This window comes from Chelonia mydas, chromosome 6 (assembly GCF_015237465.2).
Source record: "Chelonia mydas isolate rCheMyd1 chromosome 6, rCheMyd1.pri.v2, whole genome shotgun sequence".
Taxonomy (NCBI): domain Eukaryota; kingdom Metazoa; phylum Chordata; order Testudines; family Cheloniidae; genus Chelonia; species Chelonia mydas.
Window position 1 is genome coordinate 49,053,100 of NC_051246.2, and position 22,161 is coordinate 49,075,260.

Consider the following 22,161-nt stretch of genomic DNA (forward strand, 5'->3'; position numbering starts at 1 on the left):
ACTGCTGCTCTGTGAATTGGCTAATAAGGTTTGCAGGAAGCGTTCCAAAACAATTAGGAATTTTGCTTCCAGGGCCAGCAGAGGAAGGGAATATTGTGATGGTACTCTCAAAAGTGCATGTGTGTTGGTCAGATCCTGCAGCTCTTAGCAATAGTGTGGTACAGTATATAACGACATGCTAGCAAGCAGGTGGCACTAGGATTGTAATGTGTGAGGGAGGAAATGGCAACCTGCAATATTTCTGAGCCATTGTGTCAAGACATTTCAGAGTAACAGCCGTGTTAGTCTGTATTCGCAAAAAGAAAAGGAGTACTTGTGGCACCTTAGAGACTAACCAATTTATGTCAACAGGAGATGATTTGCCTTGTATGTTAAACCTGAAATACAGGTATACCATCCAATTGCTTTAACATTACTTCCACTGAGTGCCAAACTCCTAAACCAGCTGCAAAACTTATGATTAATTAGACTAGAGTAAGCTCTAAACAACAATTGGAGGGTAAACACTAAGTGCCCAAATCATCTATAGTCTATCACCCAAAAATGAATTAACAAGCCCTGTACATAAAGTTAAACCAAACTGTTACACAGCCAGGACACATGGGCAAAGGACCATAACACATGTGCCACTGTTTGTAGAACTATTTGCCCTTTTATAATGTTGCTCAGACACCGCAATGATTTTTAGAACAGTGGCATCTCTGGAAAAACAGACAAGACTCAAGATCCCCCCCGCCAAATAGCAGGAACAGGTATGCTTAAATTGTTTTTAATCTTATCCTGACAATGGGATTTAAAGAATTTTATGCAGCAACATAAGACTTAAATTCTTATGTTTGGTAACAACATGACTTCATATACACTTGTAAAGGGACCTAAATGGATGTCTGACTTCCAAATTATCTGTAATAATTACAAATCCAACGGTGGCTATGGATTTATACCATGCTCATCACCATGGTATCGGAGTGCTTTATAAAAATTAAGAGCTTTTGCCAGAGATGTAAACATTGATTCTGATACTTAGATCATCAAAACTACACACATTCCTATCAGTTAAAGTCTCTCCTTTCACCCCATTTATCCCATGATTTATAGGAAAGTAGATCTGTAAATATCTGTAAATATTTAAAATAAGTAGCTTTAATCATATTGGTCAGTTTCACTCCCCATCCTCCTTGTTGTTTCTAAAAATTAAACCCTCCCCACTCCACCTCTGTCTGACCCATTCCTAACCTTTTCCCATCCAATCCTGACACGTCTGTCATTTAGTTTTCTCTGACTGAAGCTATAATTGAATACTTATTCCATCTCACAGGTGAAATTAACAAAATGCTGATTGGACAGAAGCACTCAGCAGCCAGCTCACAAATTCATAGCTTTGACATCTGTGTCCTTCTCGACTCACTGCCCAGAAATCATTTGTCACCGGTAACAGCTCACGTGGTGAACAGAGTAAGATGGGAAATCCTTTATTCCTTAGTAATGCCTCACAAATTTCAGGACATTAAAAGGGTAAGACTATAAACCTCAGGGTATATAGAAATAATTCCAAGTGAACAATAATGTCATCTGGTCATGAACAAGCAAACATGACTCCTCCCCTCCCCCCGTTCCCCCAAAATGGGGATTCTAAATACAAAAATAAAACCTTGTGTACCTAGCCCACTCACAATCACTGTGTATTTCATCCAAATATATGGGAAAACATGCCTGATCAAGAAAAAAAGCTATGCATAATGAACAGATAGGTATTGTGTAACAAGAACTTTTCATTCTCAAATAAAGGTATTATATTCTGTACGCACTGAGACACCCTGGTACCCCAATATTCACCACTGTCATGTAATTAGGATATTTGTACAAAGTATGCCTTATGAGATATCATTCTAAAAGTCTTCATCTGCTGGACATTAATATCTCATTGGATCGTATGTGCTATTGTCAAATGTGAAGTTATGAAGTTTGGCTATGTATGTGGTACTGAAACATGTTGTAAAGCTGAAAACACCCACAAGCAGCCTTTCAGGTACAACAGTAAACAGGCCAAACAATATTAATGGCTTGTTGAGGAAAGGCACACAAGCACAAGGATTACCTCAGGAACTGTGTATAACAGAAACCTCTCAGAGATAGCACTACACAAGGGGAACGGTTTGACCCAGGTCACAGCAGAAGAGCTTTCCAGCAAGTGGGAAGAAGATATAAAAGGGGGAAAATGACATCATGAGGGGACCTCACTCTCCCTACAACAACACACCTGGAACCAAAGACTGAAAGGGGGGAAGTGATGGTCCCAGGCTAAAGGGATTTCTAGCCTGTGTATGAAAACCAGGGAAACCCAAGCTGAAAAGCCAAGGCAGCTTGTGCCTTAAGAATCTTCCAGCCTGTTTATCACTCATGGTGAGGATTTGCTAATTCATATCCTACCCATCTAGTGTCTTAAGTTCAGTTTGCGGTTTTGTTTATTTGCTAGGTAATCTGCTTTGATCTGTTTGCAATCACTTATAATGACTTAAAATCTCTTTTGTAGTTTATAAACTTGTTTTGTTTTGTCTAAAACTAGTTTGTGGAAAGCATAACTTGGGACAGAAAGCTGTGTATATTCCTCTCTACACTGAGGGAAGGGGCGAATTTCACGAGCTTACGCTGTACAGTTCTCTGTGCAGTGTAAGACAGCATAACTTTGGGTTTACGCTCCAACTAGGAGTGCCTTAGGAATTTAGCAGAGCCTTTCCATACAGAGCTGATCTCAGCACATGTGTGTAGCTGCAGCTGAGTGTGTCCCTACCTGTATTTGTGCTGGTGGGGGCTTGAGGGCCTGTTACAGCACTACAGTGTAAAGGGAGCCCAGGCTGGTAGGTCAGACAGGCTCAGTGGTACCCTAGTTCGAGGCTGCACCCCGAGAGGAACCAGTCACACACACGTCATCCCAGATATTTTGGCACCAATTACTATGGGGAGCTGGTAAAGTAAGTTGGGGAAGCTAGTATCTAATTGATAAAGCATAAAACTGGAGATCTAGACTCCATTCCAAGCTCAGCCTGACTTACTGCAAAAACTGTGGACAAGTCACCACCTCTTCTGAAGTCAGGAAATTTGACAAAGGAGAGACCCTAATACTTATCCACCTTGTAAAGTGGTTAGAGATCCAAGAATAAAATGTGTTCCAAAGTTCAGGACCTTAATATTGTATCTCTAGCTGAAGGCTGGCCAGAAAGATTCATCCTACAACTGATTTATACTTTTAGCTGTCTGGGTTTGGAAGTGTTTAGTTCTACTGCTGCTCACATGTACTGCAGAACTGACCTTTTTGTGCTATGGAGATTAGGGGTTTTTTGCTGCCTGAACCCCACCTGCTGGCTGATTTATGGGGTGACATCGGTCTGTCTCAGAGGCAGCCTATTCACTTTTCATACCAGCTGGCAGAAGAACAGTGATTATCAATGCCTAAAGGAAAAAGTACTCTATTTAAAAACTAGTTAAACGAGGTGGACAGAACATGTTGAACAACATGGAATTACTTTGAGGAAAAAAGGATGAGAGAATTCCTAGGACTGCTGCTGAGCCAGCATGTTCTGTCCCTTGAGGAAAATGAGGAAGGCTCAGATTTCTAACAATCCTTCCAGCAGTGTGGATGGAGAGCAACATACCACCTCCCTTTTTCAACATGGATAGTACGCTAGGTTAAATGGGAGCAAAGATTTCTTGGTGTTCTAAGATGTGCTCACAGCAATCCGGGGGAAAAAGCATTACTAAATGCCACTGTTACATTACAGAATATCAAAAATCTTTAACATACCTAAATTACACCGTAAGCAATTCAGGACAAGGACTACCTATTAATAGGTATCTGTAGGAAGCCTAACACATTGGATCCCAATTCTGACTGGAGTTTCTGTGCACGACTGTAAATCAAAAAGCATTAAACTGGAGCAACACTACATATGTTTTTTTCTTTAACACAGGAATACTAATTTCCTGTTCACATGTGTAATCTTCAGCATTATAACTGAATTCCACACAACTCCACAAGAGTACCCTTTTTGCTGCTGCGCCTCTAATCGCATGATAGCACATTGCAATCAAAACAGTGCACTGCAGTGAGCGTGGTTACAAAGTCATTAATCCAATCATTAAGTCAGCATAGTGAAACTGAATACAGGCATGGTTAGTACAACATGGAAAAACAGTGTGAACAGCTGCAATAGAAAAGGTCGATTTGAAATATAAGAGAGGTAGAAATCTTACATTAAGAAAATGTATACAAATGCAGAGTCTAGACAACAGTATCACAGGAACAGTATGAAATATTTTAAAGACTTATTTATAGTCCCCATTATATTACTATCAAAACCACTTAAATTGGGCAAATTAGTCTATCCAACCCACCTCTGTCTTTTTTGTTCTAGAAGAGGAAGAGCACACCTTCCCTGGCATAAACATGTATGTGTAAAAAACCATGAAACATTGCCACATTTATAAATTCTTGCCTTTTTCATAATGTTTCCTGTGTCTAAAACAGTCTCTATATGTGCCAAGTATATTAACTGCTTACCTTAAAACCCAATTTTCCCAACACCGTTTCTCTAATTTAGTGCTATGTTGCTTTTACTCTGGCTTACGCCCAAAAATTAATGCCAACACTTTCAAACTTAATGCACAAAATTTGGTTTGCACCTCTTATTTGTTACCTTTGTGGCTCCTTTCTTTTCCCCTTCTAGATCAGTAACCCTTATTTCCTGTCTAAGTGTCTTAGCATATGGAGTATGTCTACTTCTAAAAGAAGATGTCTAAAGAACCATGCCACAAATATTAATGCTAAGCTGAAAGGATTCTGTGCATATCTGCGCATTAGTTTTGGTTTGCTGGCTGACTCTGGAAAGTGAAAAGTTAAAAATTAAATTAAATAAAAATAAAAATAAATTAAATTAAATTTTAAGAAAAATGTAAAGCTATGTACAACTGTTCCTTCAAGAAGTGTTCATTTTTAGCAGCAATAAAAAGTACAGGTATCTTAGAAGATGACGTATTGTAGTCAATACATTCACTTTTGTATTTCCCCTGAGGATGAACACCAAGAAGGGGACTATTACTTGCGTCTAAAAGAACAGACTTCATAATGAACATCTGATCTAACAGGATCCAACATCTAGAGTTCTTTTTCCTGCAAAATATAGCTTTGACAAACAGTAACAAACAATGGTTAGTGATACCATCATCATTTTCACACACCATCCATGCTGGATCCAAAACAGTCATTTCTTCTTCTGCCTCTTACCCAAAAATCCAAACCTTTCTCTCTGTCCTGACAGCTAAGACCCTTGCCCATGCCCTGAGCATTGACCATCTTCATTAATAATGGGTCATTGAGGCCAAAATCTTAGCAAAGAAGAAAAAAAGATTGTGCATTTATATGAAGAAAAAGAATATCCAGCACTATAATAGTCAAGGCTAACAAATTTGGAAGAGATAAAACCTCATACTTCAGGGTTTAAGCCAATCTTTAACTTCAAGGGAGTAGGAGGAGTCCTAAAATGCAAGGTAGACTATCCCAAATCTCTTTAATGCAATTTCTTACACCATCCTCTGAAACACCTGATCCTTGTCACTGTCAGCCATAGAATAGTGGACTAGACTGATCAGAAGTCTGATCCACATGATAATTCCTATGTAGCTACTACAACTTGTAGTCTTCAACTTCCCCACCCCCGCATTACCCATCTCCATTTCATAACAAAACAAAACAAAAAAAAGGCCTTCCAGAATTTCCATGCCCACTCCAACCATGTCAGTTCTCCTTTACTTGAACCCCTTCCTTGATTTCCCCATGCCTTCCACATAAGATGTAGGCTTCTCTTCCAAAAGGCCCCCTCAATACAACATCCTGGACTACTTCCGAGACCAAGCCTCTTATCACATCTCTACACTTTTGCTCCATCACCAACTATACCAGTCTTGATACACAATTCATCTCCTCCCCACACCCCCCAAGCCACCCTCTCTTTCAAACACCTCCCTAAACACTCCCATGTTCTGCATTGTCCAAAAGTAAAGAAAAAACACCATTATCAACACTTTTATTCTGTTGAATCTCTACTGATGAGTCAATGGACCAATTATTATCATTATAGGCAGCTCAGTTTTATATTGGACAGCTGTCCAAGGTCACGAACACTAAAAACCTTTTTAACTCTGTATAACACGTTGGTTCTTGCCTCTCAAAAACCTGTTACCACGTTGTCAAACAGGTGATGGATCAACACTAGTACTGTACATAAATAACCACAACTACCAATCTACAACGGCAGTACTAACAACATAATACCAGATTCATAATTTACTTAATCTAAAACATCATATGGTATCGCTCACAGACAGACCCAGGGTTCTTGAAATATTGAAAGCCCATCTGGTAACTAACCTGTACTTTCCCCTGGCTAGGCACAATTTATAATTAAGCCACTTATCTGTGTATGTAACTAGTTTGTGAATAAGTGACCACCTAGTGGCCCCATTTTCCATTAGAAAAGCAAAACTGGGAATATTAAAAATCTCCAGAATTAATTTTGGTCATAGAAAGATGGTTTGAAAGCAGTCCAAAAAATTAACTGGCATCCTGAGAATGAATGAATGAATATATATATATATATATATATATATATATATTTGATCGCAGTGGGAGGAGTGGGAGTGGGAGTGGGAGGAGGGGTACAAAAGAAGTTGACAAGGCAGACTTACTAAAACTTCTTCAATTAAGGAACTGAACTAGAAAGCCTTAGTGTAGTTCCTAATGCAGTTTCTTACAGCTGGGAGCTACTTCAGAATAGCCTAGTGTGCGCATCCAAATAAAGTAGATGCAAAAATAAGACTGAGAGGGAAAAGTGTGTTTTTCTTAAATGTGTTATTTTGAAGCATGAACCTGGGTAGATTTAAATGACTGCGCCCCCAAATGGTTAAGTTCCTCCAGAAATAGACAAGCTTTAGTTCTCCATGTACATAGGGCATCTAATCTAAGCAAAGTTAATATACTTTTCAACCTTAAAACAGGTCTTAGGAAAGACTGCATATAGCATAATAAAGGATTTACATAGGTGAAAATGAAGCGGCATGCAGTTTCTGGTTGCAGATGTACCCTGTTATTTACAAACTTCCAACCTTTTGTTTTAATGCAAAGTGTTCTTGAAAACACCATTAACTTTAAGGCCTGAGTAATCCCATCTAATACTCTTCTATTACCTCTATTGTAACTGAATGCCTTGAAGCTTCCTCTAATGGAAACATTTTTCACTTCGACTGAGAACTCTCTCAGCCATGCATAGCATATTGTAAGCCTTTGGGTTCATTTGGTTTCCCCCCAGAATTGGATTATTTATTAAAAAGAATTCTGAACCAACCTGAGCCTCCCTCTGCCAGGTACTTGTCCTTTGCATAAATGACAGAATCCAGCATAGATTCAAAGAGAAGGAAATAGCCCTGTACGTGGAAAGAAAAAGAAAAAAGATAGTTTAGAAAAAATTGTTTTCTGTATCTACAAGTCAATGCAAATATTTGTTATTATACCAGTACATCATCTCCTCCTATTGATTCATCAGAGAACTTTCAGGCCCCAAAGGTGATATGATAAAGTTATTAGCAACTAAAGATAAAGGCTTAGAAGAGAAGAGCTATATAGGTTCTCATATGGTCCCCATGACCAGAATGTGTGTGCCTTACAAAAAATTAATGTTTTTCCTCAATTTTGATTTTGCTACAGTATTCCTACAGCAATGTTCTAGTTACATAGAGGAGCATCATAAGTTTCTCGAATGGCTAAAACACCTGCTAAATTAGAAGTTTATACATTTACTATTCCATGCACACTAATTCTAAAATATATCTGTAACGTACAACTACAGAAGTGTTTCTAAATTAATGTATTTTGATTATGTTTCAGGCAATACAGGTATACTTGTGTATTTACATTACTTTCTAAATATGATTCCAAAAGAAATCTTGGAACTAGCCAATGGAACTAGATATGGATTAGAAATCAGATCTGTTGAACTTCAGGAGCAATTAATTGTATGTGCTGATTACACTGTATAGTAGTTCAAAATTAATAGAAGACAGGAAAATCCCTCTCCACTTAAAACTGGAAGTCACAATAAAATGACTGTCAAAGAGATAAACACCAAAAAGAAAATGTTTATGTTATTTAGCACCTGTAACTTGGTGGTATTCTGTACTACCTTGGACAATACCCACAAATAGACTCCCCCCCCGAGATAAAAATTCATGGAATATAGGCCATCCAGGTAACAGCATTCCATACCAATAGCACTGCATATTAGCGCACACATTTATAGGAAATAAATTGGTTAGAACCTTGAATGATGGGTAAATTCTGTTTATTTCTTTTGATAAATGTTTAGGGTTTATATTTGTGTAGGACTAATTGCTAAACTCTAATTGTTTAAAACATATTATGCACTTTAAAAAAAAATGTCAAGCCAATTGTTTGCTGCCATGCAATACCAATGCCAACAGAAAGATACTATTAGAGGAATCAGATGATTTGTATACAATAGTCTTTCAGTTGTCACAGCATGTTTTATAGTACATGCAAATAACCATTGTTCTACTAACTGGCTTAGTGCCCATCACGCCACAGTCCTTGCATTTTATGACTTACAGAACAGCCCTTATCGTCACTATTATTATACATTTCGTCTACATTTGTTTTTATACTTCTGAAGAAACTGAGAAAAAAAGTTAACACCGATTTTGTATTTTCATTTGGAAGTCCTGATTCCCACTCTGTTTAAAACAAAGTTTATGCAGACAACTGGACCTATGCCAGTAATTGAACTTCCACGTGGAAAACCCAGATTTAGGACTTTCAACAAAACCCAGAGCACCAGTGACCAATAAAAAAAATAAGGTGTGAAAAGATCAATCACCAGAAAAAGGAATATTTCAATTTTAGTAAGGTGAATACTTTTACAATTGTAACGATTGAAAAAAATTAAGATAAAAAACAATGAATACTGGTAAACACATCTGCAATATACATAGTTCTAATGGCAGCTATGTAAAGTAAAGTAGAGAAACCTTTGCCTGCTAATGTAACTTCTACATTTTTCAGTATCACGAAAGCACATCGTACATGTCTGCAAGAGCCTGATCTATAAAATGTTATCTACATTTCCAGAAAGGAAAATGTTTTATGCAGGGGAAAAACCAGACCACAGAAAACTTATTAAAACAATTCTGCACTTCAGACTACAATTGCATAGTTTAATATATTGTTTGTTCAGATATGAAAGCGTGCATCATTTTCCACACAAGAAAAAAAAAAAAAAGGAATAAACCACCAGGCTTGTGCAGATGGTATGCATTTTCAAAAGAAAACTAACAACTCAGAAAATACTGTTCAGAAGTGTGTATCGCTTACATTGGATACTCCTGTAATTACCATCAAATAATATCACATTTAAATGTAATTATAACTAAAGTGCCATTAGCCAACAGCATGCAACACTGGGTAAAAAACTATCAGACAAGCAAAGTCTCTATCATTCCTGAGTCTACTAGAGAATTAAAACTGTCCTCTGGGATGCTATCTGTTTTGGCTGTTCCATTTATATTCTGATAGGACATGTCTTAGCATATACTTATTTCTGCATTTTTACCACCATCCATATATTAAAGATCTCTACAGTCAATAGCCTAATATAATTTCCCCAGAAGTTAGCATACATAGAGCAACATTAAAGCCAGGAAATGTAGCGTTAACAACAAAGTTCCTTTTTAAATTCACCCTATTAGGTGCTGGATGTTGCTAATACATGGGGCAGACAAAAATCACCTGCCATAACTAAGAAAAAACAGCAAATTGAGGATGACAACTTAAAATCTCTCAGACTTAAAGGAAATTTCCATCACCACACAGAGCAGCTCTGAATCCTTTCATCGACGGTTTGTAGAAATATAGCCAATACCTGCCAAACACAGATTTTGAGTAGAATACAGAATCATAGAATATTGGGGTTGGAAGGGACCTCAAGAGGTCATCTAGTCCAACCCCCCGCTCAAAGCAGGACTAATCCCCAACTAAATCATCCCAGCCAGGGCTTTGTCAAGCATGACCTTAAGAATATCTAAGGAAGGAGATTCCACCACCTTCCTAGGTAACCCATTCCAGTGTATAGGGAGTTTAGTTTCCATATATTACTTTATTTCAGCAATTCCTGCAGCATGTATGGTGGCATTTCATAGTTTTACAGAAAATGACACAAAATAAAATAAGATAATCAAATACTAACCAACTTTAATTCTGATGGGCTCTCATTCCAGAGAGTCCTGAACTAAAAAAAGACCAAGGCCAACTGAGCGTTCAAAACCAGGCTCCATTACTATGTGCTAAGCAATTAATCTTACCTGGTGTGACAGGTAGTCACTCAAGGTACGTCTACACAGGAGAAAAAAAACCCATGGCTGGTCCAGGTCAGCTGAGTAGGGCTAGAGCCCTGGCTGAAAAATTGCTGTCTAGACATTCAGGCTCTGAGGCTCTGTGCAAGCTGAGGATCCCAGAACTTGGGCACCAGCCCAAGCCCGAAGGTCTACACAGCAATTTTTTTTAGCCCAGCAGGCCAAGGCAGAGTCAGCTGATCTGGGCCAGCCATGGCCATGCTGTGGATCTTCTATCCCCACAGATGTACCCTCAAGGAACCATGGCTCAGACCTTCCAGGGCCTTTAAAGAGGACAAACATTAAAACCACAGGCACATTTACACCAGCCTGCACCACTCAGGAGTTGAACAGCTTCATTTTGCATTAGCCAGAGCTCCAGAAGTAACCAACGGTAAAACACACTGGAGATCACCAGAGGGTGAACGAATTGTTGTGAGGACCTCAGTAGAGAAGGCTACATCATTCTCATCATTTCTATAACAATGGCTTACCACTGCACTGTAACCTAGAAATTCAGAAGCAGTGACTGATGTAGAAGGACCTTGTGGCTATAGGTCATTGCAAAACTTAGTGGAATTATTTACCTATCCCGAGAAGAGCTGGATTTTGAGATCCACAGATAGTAACTTAACAACTTCCTATAATTGCCCAACAACTGAGCTGATAATACTCATTTACTTTTAGCCATCAACTGGTGTTCAACCATAACAAGATCAGTATTTCCTATGCTATAAAAAGACATCCATGCAAGGCCAAGATGTTTTTAGTCTCTAAATGCAAAGTAGAGAATGATTTTTTTTTTTTTTTAGAGCTCTTAAATGAATGAAGAGATTACCTGGAGTTTCCAATAATGATGCCACAAAAACGTGGTGTTACTGATACTCATGTCAGTCAAAAGGTTAAAGTCATTCAATGATACAGAGACACTAGATACCTGGCTTTTCAAACAATCTGATCATAATATTTGTCAAGTAATAGGTATTTCCTTCTCTAGTCCTGCTTCCTAATATGTTGTGCACCAACAGGAAACCGTTCCCTTTATTTCATTAAACCAGCAGTAGGGTATAAAAATCCCAACAATCTATCCCAGGATGAATACTATTCTCAGTGATGAAGCCAGCCAAAAAGTTAGCTAGTATCACTCTGACTTTGTCCTCACCCATAACTATTTCACATTTGGGGACAATTTATACCTTCAAATCAGGGGCACTGCTATGGGTACCCGCATGGCCCCACAGTATGCCAACATTTTTATGGCTGACTTAGAACAGCTCTCATCCCCTAATGCCCCTACTCTACTTGCGCTACATTGATGATATCTTCATCATCTGGACCCATGGAAAAGAAGCCCTTGAAGAACTCCACCATGATTTCAACAATTTCAATCCCACCATCAACCTCAGCCTGGACCAGTCCACACAAGAGATCCACTTCCTGGACACTACGGTGCTAATAAGCGACAGTCACACAAACACCACCCTATACCAGAAACCTACTGACCACTATATGCCTACCTACATGCCTCCAGCTTTCATCCAGACCACACCACACGATCCATTGTCTACAGCCAAGCTCTACGATACAACCGCATTTGCTCCAACCCCTCAGACAGAGATAAACACCTACAAGATCTCTATCAAGCATTCTTTCAACTACAATACCCACCTGCTGAAGTGAAGAAACAGACTGACAAGAGCCAGAAGAGTACCCAGAAGTTACCTACTACAGGACAGGCCCAACAAAGAAAATAACAGAACGCCACTAGCCATCACCTTCAGCTCCCAACTAAAACTTCTCCAACGCATCATCAAGGATCTACAACCTATCCTGAAGGACGACCCATCACTCTCACAGATCTTGGGACACAGGCCAGTCCTTGCTTACAGACAGCTCCCCAACCTGAAGCAAATACTCACCAGCCACCACACACCATACAACAAAAACACTAACCCAGGAACCTATCCTTGCAACAAAGCCCATTGCCAACTGTGTCCACATATCTATTCAGGGGACACCATCATAGGGCCTAATCACATCAGCCACACTATCAGAGGTTCATTCACCTGCACATCTACCAATGTGATATATGCCATCATGTGCCAGCAATGCCCCTCTGCCATATACATTGGCCAAACTGGACAGTCTCTACATAAAAGAATAAATGGACAGAAATCAGATGTCAAGAATTATAACATTCAAAAACCAGTAGAAGAACACTTCAATCTCTCTGGTCACTCGATTACAGACCTAAAAGTGGCAATATTACAACAAAAAAACTTCCAAAACAGACTCCAACGAGAGACTGCTGAATTGGAATTAATTTGAAAACTGGACACCATTAAATTAGGCTTGAATAAAGACTAGGAGTGTTTGTGTCATTGCACAAAGTAAAACTATTTCCCCATGTTTATTTTTCCCCCTACTGTTCCTCACACGTTCTTGTCAACTGCTGGAAATGGCCCACCTTGATCATCACTACAAAAGGTTTTTTCTCTCTCCTGCTGGTAATAGCTCACCTTACCTCATCACTCTCGTTACAGTGTGTATGGTAACACGCATTGTTTCATGTTCTCTGTGTATATAAAGTCCCCCTACTGTATTTACCACTACATGCATCCGATGAAGTGAGCTGTACCTTCGAAAGCTTATGCTCAAATAAATTTGTTCATCTCTACGGTGCCACAAGTACTCCTTTTCTTTTTGCGGACACGGACTAACACGGCTGCTACTTTGAAACTTGTCAATATACAATAGTATGTGAAGTATCATTCTATATATTTACCCTTGCATAAGGTCAATATGAACATTTTGTTAACCTCTGCACAGTAGTTAAAGGCTGAACTGCACCAGACACGCAGGTGTTCCTATATCTACAACAATCCAGGAAAGGGGAGGAATGGTCTTCACCTCCGCTGAAGAAAAGAGAAGGAGATGCACTCATTACTTTACCCCTATCTTTGCAGTTACAAAAATAAAACATAGTTAATTTAGCAATAGACTTTCCATTCCTTTTGGCAAAGAACGAGCCCGGGTTCTAGCAATATATAATTTAAATTAATCATTCGAATGTTGTCATAAATATAAAGGGAAGGGCAAACCCCTTTGAAATCCCTCCTGGCCAGGGGAAAGCTCCTCTCACCTGTAAAGGGTTAAGAAGCTAAAGGCAACCTCGCTGGCACCTGACCAAAATGACCAATGAGGAGACAAGATACTTTCAAAAGCTGGGAGGAGGGAGAGAAACAAAGGGTCTGTGTGTCTGTCTATATTCTCTCTTTGCTGGGGATAGACCAGGAATGGAGTCTTAGAACTTTTAGTAAGTAATCTAGCTAGGTTCGTGTTAGATTATGATTTCTTTAAATGGCTGAGGAAAGAACTGTGCTGAATAGAATACCTATTTCTGTCTGTGTATCTTTTTTGTAACTTAAGGTTTTGCCTGGAGGGGTTCTCTATGTTTTGAATCTAATTACCCTGTAAGGTATCTACCATCCTGATTTTACAGAGGGGGATTTCTTTATTTCTATTTACTTCTATTTTTATTAAAAGTCTTCTTGTAAGAAAACTGAATGTTTTTTCATTGTTCTCAGATCCAAGGGTTTGGGTCTGTGGTCACCTATGCAAATTGGTGAGGCTTTTTATCCAACATTTCCCAGGAAAGGGGGGGTGCAAGTGTTGGGAGGATTGTTCATTGTTCTTAAGATCCAAGGGTCTGGGTCTGTAGTCACCTAGGCAAATTGGTGAGGCTTTTTACCAAACCTTGTCCAGGAAGTGGGGTGCAAGGTTTTGGGAAGTATTTTGGGGGGAAAGACGTGTCCAAACAGCTCTTCCCCAGTAACCAGTATTAGTTTGGTGGTGGTAGCGGCCAATCCAAGGACAAAGGGTGGAATATTTTATACCTTCGGGAAGTTTTGACCTAAGCTGGTAAAGATAAGCTTAGGAGGTTTTTCATGCAGGTCCCCACATCTGTACCCTAGAGTTCAGAGTGGAGGAGGAACCTTGACAAATGTACTTTAGGAATAGTTCACCTGATTTTAGTTATAACACCAAAATTCTCAATTCTGATTTAGTTTGGAATATTAAAGACCAATGCCCTAACATTTAATAGAAGAGCCAGAGAGAGAGAGTGAGGTCATAATCACACCTGCCTTCATAAAGACCACACTATTCAATTTTAAGTTCTAAAATAGATGTTAGTAGTTGGCTTTAAGTTTCAATGTTATGGATTAATTCTTTATGAAATTTCTTCTAAAATGCCTGCCATCTGCAGTGACAGACCAGGTAGGTGAGGCAGTATCTTTTACTGGACCAACTTCTGAACAGAAGTTGGTCCAATAAAAAGATAGTACCTCACCCACTATGTGTCTCTAATATCCTAGGACCGACAGGGCTACAACAACACTGCATTCATGTCATCTACAAGGTTTACTAATCTAGCCTAAACGATAAGGCTGGATGATGAATATCCCTTACCAGCAACACAATCAGATCTTAGTAAACACCACAGTCCTTTCTTTGACCTTTCCACTGTGGCTCTGCTGGCTTTATCTCAGCCCTATGTTCTCTGCAATGTAACAACTTGGTAAGTTACTGGGAACTGTCCTTAGTACTGAATCAAGTCATTTATTACCAGTATCAGAACTCTTTGCTTTATGTGCTGTGCTCATCTCCAATGTAATTTAGAATGTAATTTCACAGGCTACTGCCTCACCTGTAGGGGTGCCATCTGGAAAGAGAATTATACCTGACATTTTCTGCCATGATCTTCTGGGGCATTCTTGCTTCCACACTGACAACATTCAAGTTTAAAAACAAAACAAACCTGTATTAGCACCTTCAATAATAATTACTGCAAAGGGATCTGTACTGCACAATTCTGTGAATAGAATATTAATGAGTCAGTCTTGCTAGTGGCTGAACTAACAGACGTGAAAGATTACATGTTTTCTGTAAAAGACCAAACTGAATACACGGAACCCTTTAAATCCTCTGCTGTGGAATAAAGTGTTTCCCTCTTACAAAGTTTACCATTCTTCCACTAAACAATCAATAGTTAAAACAAATTACCAAGGTTCTTTTCCTTTCTTTATGCTTTACAATCATGAATGATGAGAGAGTTCCCCAGCTGCCAAAAGGCAATAAAATAGATAAACATTAAAAATAGATAAACAATAAACAATAAAAATAGATAAACATTCTATGCATTAAATTCAAAGAAGGTTAAATCAGCAGACTGGCCTGAGTGATAAACAAAAATGTTGCTAAAAATTGGGCACATTCCTTTAAAGCAAAGTTACAAAGGGCAGTTCTATGCAAAGAGACCCTGCTACAGAAATTGTCGACAGACATTAATACAAATTGTTAGTTATTGACATTAAAAAAACTGGATTTGTCAATTTTTTAAATACAGTATGAGAGCAGAGATTTACTTCAACAGTTTCACAAAACCCTTGCCAATTGAGTAGCATATATTGCTACATATTAATTTCCTTCTTTATTAGTCCATGAAATGCAATACCCTGTACTCTGTCATAGTCACTGAAAAATAAAGGAGTTTTCCTAAAATTATTAAATTCTGAAGACTTGGACTAAAATCAAAGTACAGAAAATATGGTGTATATAGTTTCAGATCAACACCTAGCAATTTAGGCATGTTCTCATCACTAAAGGGAAGTAAATGGGTTCATTTCTTTGGATGCAACAGGAAACATAGCTCTTGCAATAAAAAAGGGTATACCAGTATACCTATTTAGTTCCATATAGAGCTGAAAGTTGAAATATTTTGTCAAATGTATTTCTAGGATGTGACAAATGACAATATCCTGCAATAACATCGACAAATCTTATGGAATTAAGACAAGCATTACTGAATAAACGGTATACCTTTGGGATCTACTGGATTAAAAATGCAATTGTGAATTGTTATTGTGGAACTGTATGCAACTCCTCTAGGCACTTGACTAATATAATCTCTGGAAAGAATAAGGTTTTTTTGGGACAATACATATGAAGTGGATTTCCTAGGAAATACTTGGAAACCCCCACCTACAAATTCAGCCTTTAAAGCTTTGATGTTGGGGGTGAGAGTGGGCGGCTGATCATCCGTTATATGAGAACAGTTTAAAGGTGCAGTCTGGATTCTCCAGGGACTCAGACAAAGAAAGGACTTTTGAACAAACAGCCTGGGTTTAAGGGGACTTAGGGCCTTCTTCCCGATCCAGCAAACAAATCAGACCTTTGGTCTATGGACGGGCCCAATCCTTAGCGAAGGGTTGGAAGGACTAGGCTTATTGAGGCCTCATAAAACTGGGTGCTAGTTCTGAGCTGAGGCTGTGATGAACTTTCGACTACAAGAGAGACCCCTTTGGAGGACTCACCTGCCAGAGGCCCATGTTGGAGACAATTGCGGGGGGGAGGAGAAAAGGGGGAACTCTAGTAAGCTTATTAACATGTGTCATAAATATAAAGGGAAGGGTAAACACCTTTAAAATCCCTCCTGGCCAGAGGAAAAATCCTCTCACCTGTAAAGGATTAAGAAGCTAAAGATAACCTCACTGGCACCTGACCAAAATGACCAATGAGGAGACAAGATACTTTCAAAAGCTGGGAGGAGGGAGAAAAACAAAGGGTCTGTGTCTGTCTGTGTGATGCTTTTGCCAAGAGCAGAATAGGAATGGAGTCTTAGAATTTAGTAAGTAATCTAGCTAGGTATGTGTTAGATTATGATGTCTTTAAATGGCTGAGAAAATAGCTGTGCTGAATAGAATGAATATTCCTGTCTGTGTGTCTTTTTTGTAATTTAAGGTTTTGCCTAGAGGGATTCTCTATGTTTTGAATCTAATTACCCTGTAAGGTATTTACCATCCTGATTTTACAGAGATGATTCTTTTTTACTTCTATCAAAAGTCTTCTTGTAAGGAAACTGCATGCTTTTTCATTGTTCTAAGATCCAAGGGTTTGGGTCTGTGGTCACCTATGCAAATTAGTGAGGATTTTTACCAAACCTTCCCCAGGAAGTGGGGTGCAAGGGTTGGGAGGATTTTGGGGGGAAAGACATGTCCAAACTACGTTTTCTCAGGAACCCAGATAAAGTTTGGTGGTGGCAGTGGCAGTCCAGGGGCAAAGGGTAAAATAGTTTGTACCTTGGGGAAGTTTTAACCTAAGGTGGTAAAAGTAAGCTTAGGAGGTTTTCATGCAGGTCCCCACATCTGTACCCTAGAGTTCAGAGTGGGGAAGGAACCTTGACAACATGCATGTAGGTTCTTTATTCTTGAAGAAAAAGCATTCCAGAGAAAACATTTTAAAAAAACAAACTATGCTTGCTTAGGAAGTGCTGAGAGGTAACTTATAACTGTGGCAATTACGCTGCGTATCACTTCTCAGGGGAGAAGCAAGTAACTCTATTTAGGCAGACTGTCTTTTGCTGGGAACACAGCAAAGGCAGGAAACTGCTCAGTCTGGAAATAACCCGTCAGGATGAAGAGAGGTGTGGGTTGCCACTCAAGAAAGGCAACAGCTGGGGAGCTGAAAGCCTGAGAGCGGGTGCCCTTGCTGAACCACTGAGGGGAAATACAGGTGCAGTTGCCCTGAACTGTGACATTTATAAAACTGGTTGATAACTCTTTCAGTACAGAATAGGACCCAAGATGGAGGGAAGGAAGAACTGAACAACCTTGTTTGGCAGCCACTTGAATAACTGCTATTATAATATTCCGTTACCTAATTAGGATTTGTGGTAATAGCAAAAAGAAAACACAGGAAATGCTGCACCAGATCAGACCACTAGTCCATCTAGTCTAATACCCTGCCTCCAATAGAGGCCAGTATCCAACATTTCAGAAGAAAACAAGAAATCCTGCAGAAGGCAGCTACAAAATAACCTGACCATAAAAATCTCTTCCGAACTCCCCCATTAGAGTCTTATTTCTTTAAGCAAGAAGATTTTTAACCATCAAGATAAGTGCCCAACAATGAGGCCTGCTAGACTGTGGAATAAACTGGACAGGGAATTGTAGCTGATAATCTGCAGAATAATATTGCATTGGCAGGTACACAAACAGGACAATCAGTCTCTCAATTTTCTAGTTAAAGAAAGACTGATATGCAGATTTTATTAAATTGTTCTTTACTTTAAAACTATTTCACAGGGAGCAAATAAATGCAAAATAAGGCTGTGGCACATTTAAATGAGGAAGAATAAGCTATACAGGAACGTCATCACCTGGTCTGCAGCATCCCCCATTCTCCTTACATTTTATTAACATGGCCTTTACACTCCTTGAAATTAATGATATTATGCAAGTTAATTCCAAAATATGCCAGGAAAACAATATTTACTCACAGCAAACTCGCACCTCAAAAAACCCCCAAACAAACAAAAAAACCCAGTGATTTTATTAGTATTCACATCTCGCCCTGGTCCTTAAGAAAGTGTAATATTGAACAGATAGAAAAAAAGCCAAACTGAAAGTTTTAAAGTAGAAATCTGATATGCACTATTGGATGTGGGAAGAAATCATTTTCATACAACTTTACAGGAATCAATGTGTTCAGCATTTAAATAGCTTCTCTTCATAATGTAATAGACCGAAAAAAATTCAAGTCTAGTGCAAAATATAGTTTATGATTTCTCACAAAGAAAATATTCGAAGGTTGTGTTATTGCTGGCAAAATTATAAGCTCTTACTTCCAAAGTTTAATGAAGTCATCACAAAAGTAAGTTTGAGTACAATGTGGTAAATAATATTAAAAGCACCAAACGTTTTATGCTTATAAAAATGATTTTTTTAAAATAATGTGCAACTATAAAAAGTGTTCGTTCTCTAGCTCCCACCATCAATAGGGAGTAACAAATGTTATTTGAATCTCATTGTAACCCCTCCCCCTCACTAAAATGATGAGCTTCAGACTTGACTGTGGTACATGTATAGCAATTACTGTAAGGAAAAATTGACAAGATTTTCCTTCGAACGTCAGCTATTCTAAGAAGTGAAGGATTAAGAGACAGGAATTTGGGGTTCTATACCTGGCTCTGTAAAGGATTCATTGTTTTAACTAGGACAGGTCACAACCTCTCCATACCTCCATCTACCCACATGTAAAAAAAGAGTCTAACTGTCTCAGAAGTATGGGAGGTTTCATTCAACTGTAAAATCTTTGCTTTGGAAGAGGAATATTTTGCCATGAACCCACTGGTGCAACATACTATTTTCTTTCAGTTACCTGCACTCATCCTCTCCACAAGCAGCATATAATACTTGCAAATATGTCAAAAAGTGTTTCATGTTTGCAATAAAATATCCACCACCCTAATTTTTGTGTAAGGAATGTTTGATTCAATTTAACTATAGAACTTGCATCAGTACTTCGTATAGCAGCTCATTTCACAGTTAAGTACTGTATGTAGAATTACTCTAATTGCTGTAAGACATCATTGCCTCTTACAAATCTTTATCTCCAGGAAAAGGGCATAAACATGATTCTGCCTGCGAACAAGCTATTTTGCACACAATACCTGCTAACAATATAGTATTCACAGCAAGATTCTGAACTTCTACTTAAATTTGGTGTAATAAACAAAACTTGAAACCCATAGTGATTTATATCTTTGAAGCACTGTACAAATACTAATGTTACACACACAAATGCACAAAGAAAATCCTCTACTTGGTAAACGTTTGCAGACTGCCAATGGACAGAGTATATACGAGCATTGTTTGTTTTAGCTGCATCTTGATACAGAATACAAGAGTAAGTGGAAATTAATCAATTTAAGAACTACATTTTGAATAAAATGATCTCTCTGATCAGCCTGCCTGTAGAATACCCATGACAAAGGCAAAAAGTTAAATATACTGGTCACGTTTTTGGTTTTTTTAAGGGCTGGATAACTGTGTGGCCAATAATATTTATAGTTCTGTAAATTAAGGTTTTCTATAGTTCAGAACACAAGGCAACCGAAGGGCATTATAGCAGGTTCATCCTTTTCTAACACCACAAGTACAATGCTAGAGGTAAGGCACCACTGTATATTGGACCAGTGGTCTAATCTGGTTGAGAAAAATCTTATGTTCCTACATTCACAGAACTGGTCACTTAAAACCTGGAAGTCTGGCAACCACAACATTTGCTTACTTAGAATCCCCACAATCACTCCTATTCTAACAACTTATTTTTATTAAACTACTCCAAAGCACTTAACATTGCCAACTCTTTGTTCATTGAAGAGGAAGGCGCAACCTTAAATCATGACCCTGCTTTATGCGGAAAGGCAGATAAGCTCTTTAATTCCACGTATGACAGCTATGGACCCATCTAACTGTTCAAGGACATTGCAGCTCTTCAAGGAGAGATGTATTTTTGTTCGCTCTATAGAGTTTTTCTGCACGAGGACTCCACCTGTAAATAGGGCTAAAAGGATAATTGCAAAACAGTAAGACAACAGAATAGTTTCCTCCGATACTTTGCCAACTTGTGTGGAAAAGAGGAGGGGTCATTACTTGGTCACCATCGTCCTACTCCAAACCATGTTGATCATTATGGTGGGGCGGTCATCTGCTCCAAATGCCCAGACAAGAAATTCCTGATTTGGGCTGCGAGGCCAACCAGTCTCTCCACTGAATATACAGTTGGGGAGGAATCTTGGCAGGGAACCGCCTCTTGGGTTAGCTCCAGTCTTTGGCATTATGCTTTTCGATACACACTACATGAAGAGGTAGCTCTCAACTGACCACACTTTTTCATATCTTCCGAGTAATTTACAAGCTAGTTTTAATGGAGAACAGAAACAAACTGGTATCTTGGTTACATTTTGGACTTAAGATGTACATTTTAGTCCTTCAGCTTTACCAATAGTGCATTCAGTCTCTGGAAAAGAGGAGGACTGGCTTCGCTATTTATCAACATCCCCTGCCTGCTAGCCAGCCAAGAAACACAAATAAAATTCACAGAAGAGACAAACTGCTCATTCATCCTACCTCTAAGCTTGATGAGGATGATAAGTAGAGCAGAAAGCAGGAAACCTTTGTTTTAGGCACACAAAATGAGATACCCACAAAAACTTTCTGTGCAATGTACCAACAGCTCTACCTTCCTCCGTAGTTTTTTAAGGGAAATTTAATCCCACTAGTCTGCTACAATGTCTGCTAAATGAGAGCAGTGATATCTTTCCCAGTGAATGCGCTCAAAGAATGGAACGCTGAAACTAAAAACTAGCATGGTCTAAACTCCAACATCTGTTTCCTTCATATCTTCAGTAGTCTCCATTTTTCATTTTATATCTGTGTATGAGTATTTCCATTCCCCTTCCAATAGCTCCACTGGAGTAAGGAACTTAAAGGTTAAGTGAGAAAAAGGTTTCAGGAGGCAGCCTGCTTGGAAGCTATGTAGTAGTGCTGTGCTATACAAGATCTGAAGTTTCTAAACAAAAATGAAAATTCGCAGTAGATTGGGAATGTTACCAAAGCAACAGTAAAACATGAAAGATGTTGTAAGAGTGTAATATGTCACTAAGCAGGATCAACCAGCAATGTTGTTACAATGTTATTACTAGTGCAAGTGCTCATCCATTTCTCTCTCTCTTTTTTTTTTTTTTAAATCCAAGTGATACTGCACCTACCCACCCAAGCTGGTAAGGTATTTTTTTACTCTCCCATCAAAAAGTTATTTGCTTACGGTGAGAATTTTTGAAAAAAACTGCTAGTTCCATCTTGT

At 38.7% G+C, this 22,161-nt stretch overlaps 1 protein-coding gene across 1 annotated transcript in view; it reads right to left on the minus strand.

Annotated features, from left to right (window-relative positions):
- The window catches only part of PRMT3 (protein arginine methyltransferase 3), a 103,192-nt gene that overhangs the window by 43,150 nt on the left and 37,881 nt on the right, over nt 1-22,161 (minus strand). The window contains exon 11 of the mRNA XM_037899954.2: nt 7,398-7,476. Coding sequence (XP_037755882.1) covers nt 7,398-7,476 — 79 coding nt within the window. The remainder of the gene's footprint in view (nt 1-7,397; nt 7,477-22,161) is intronic.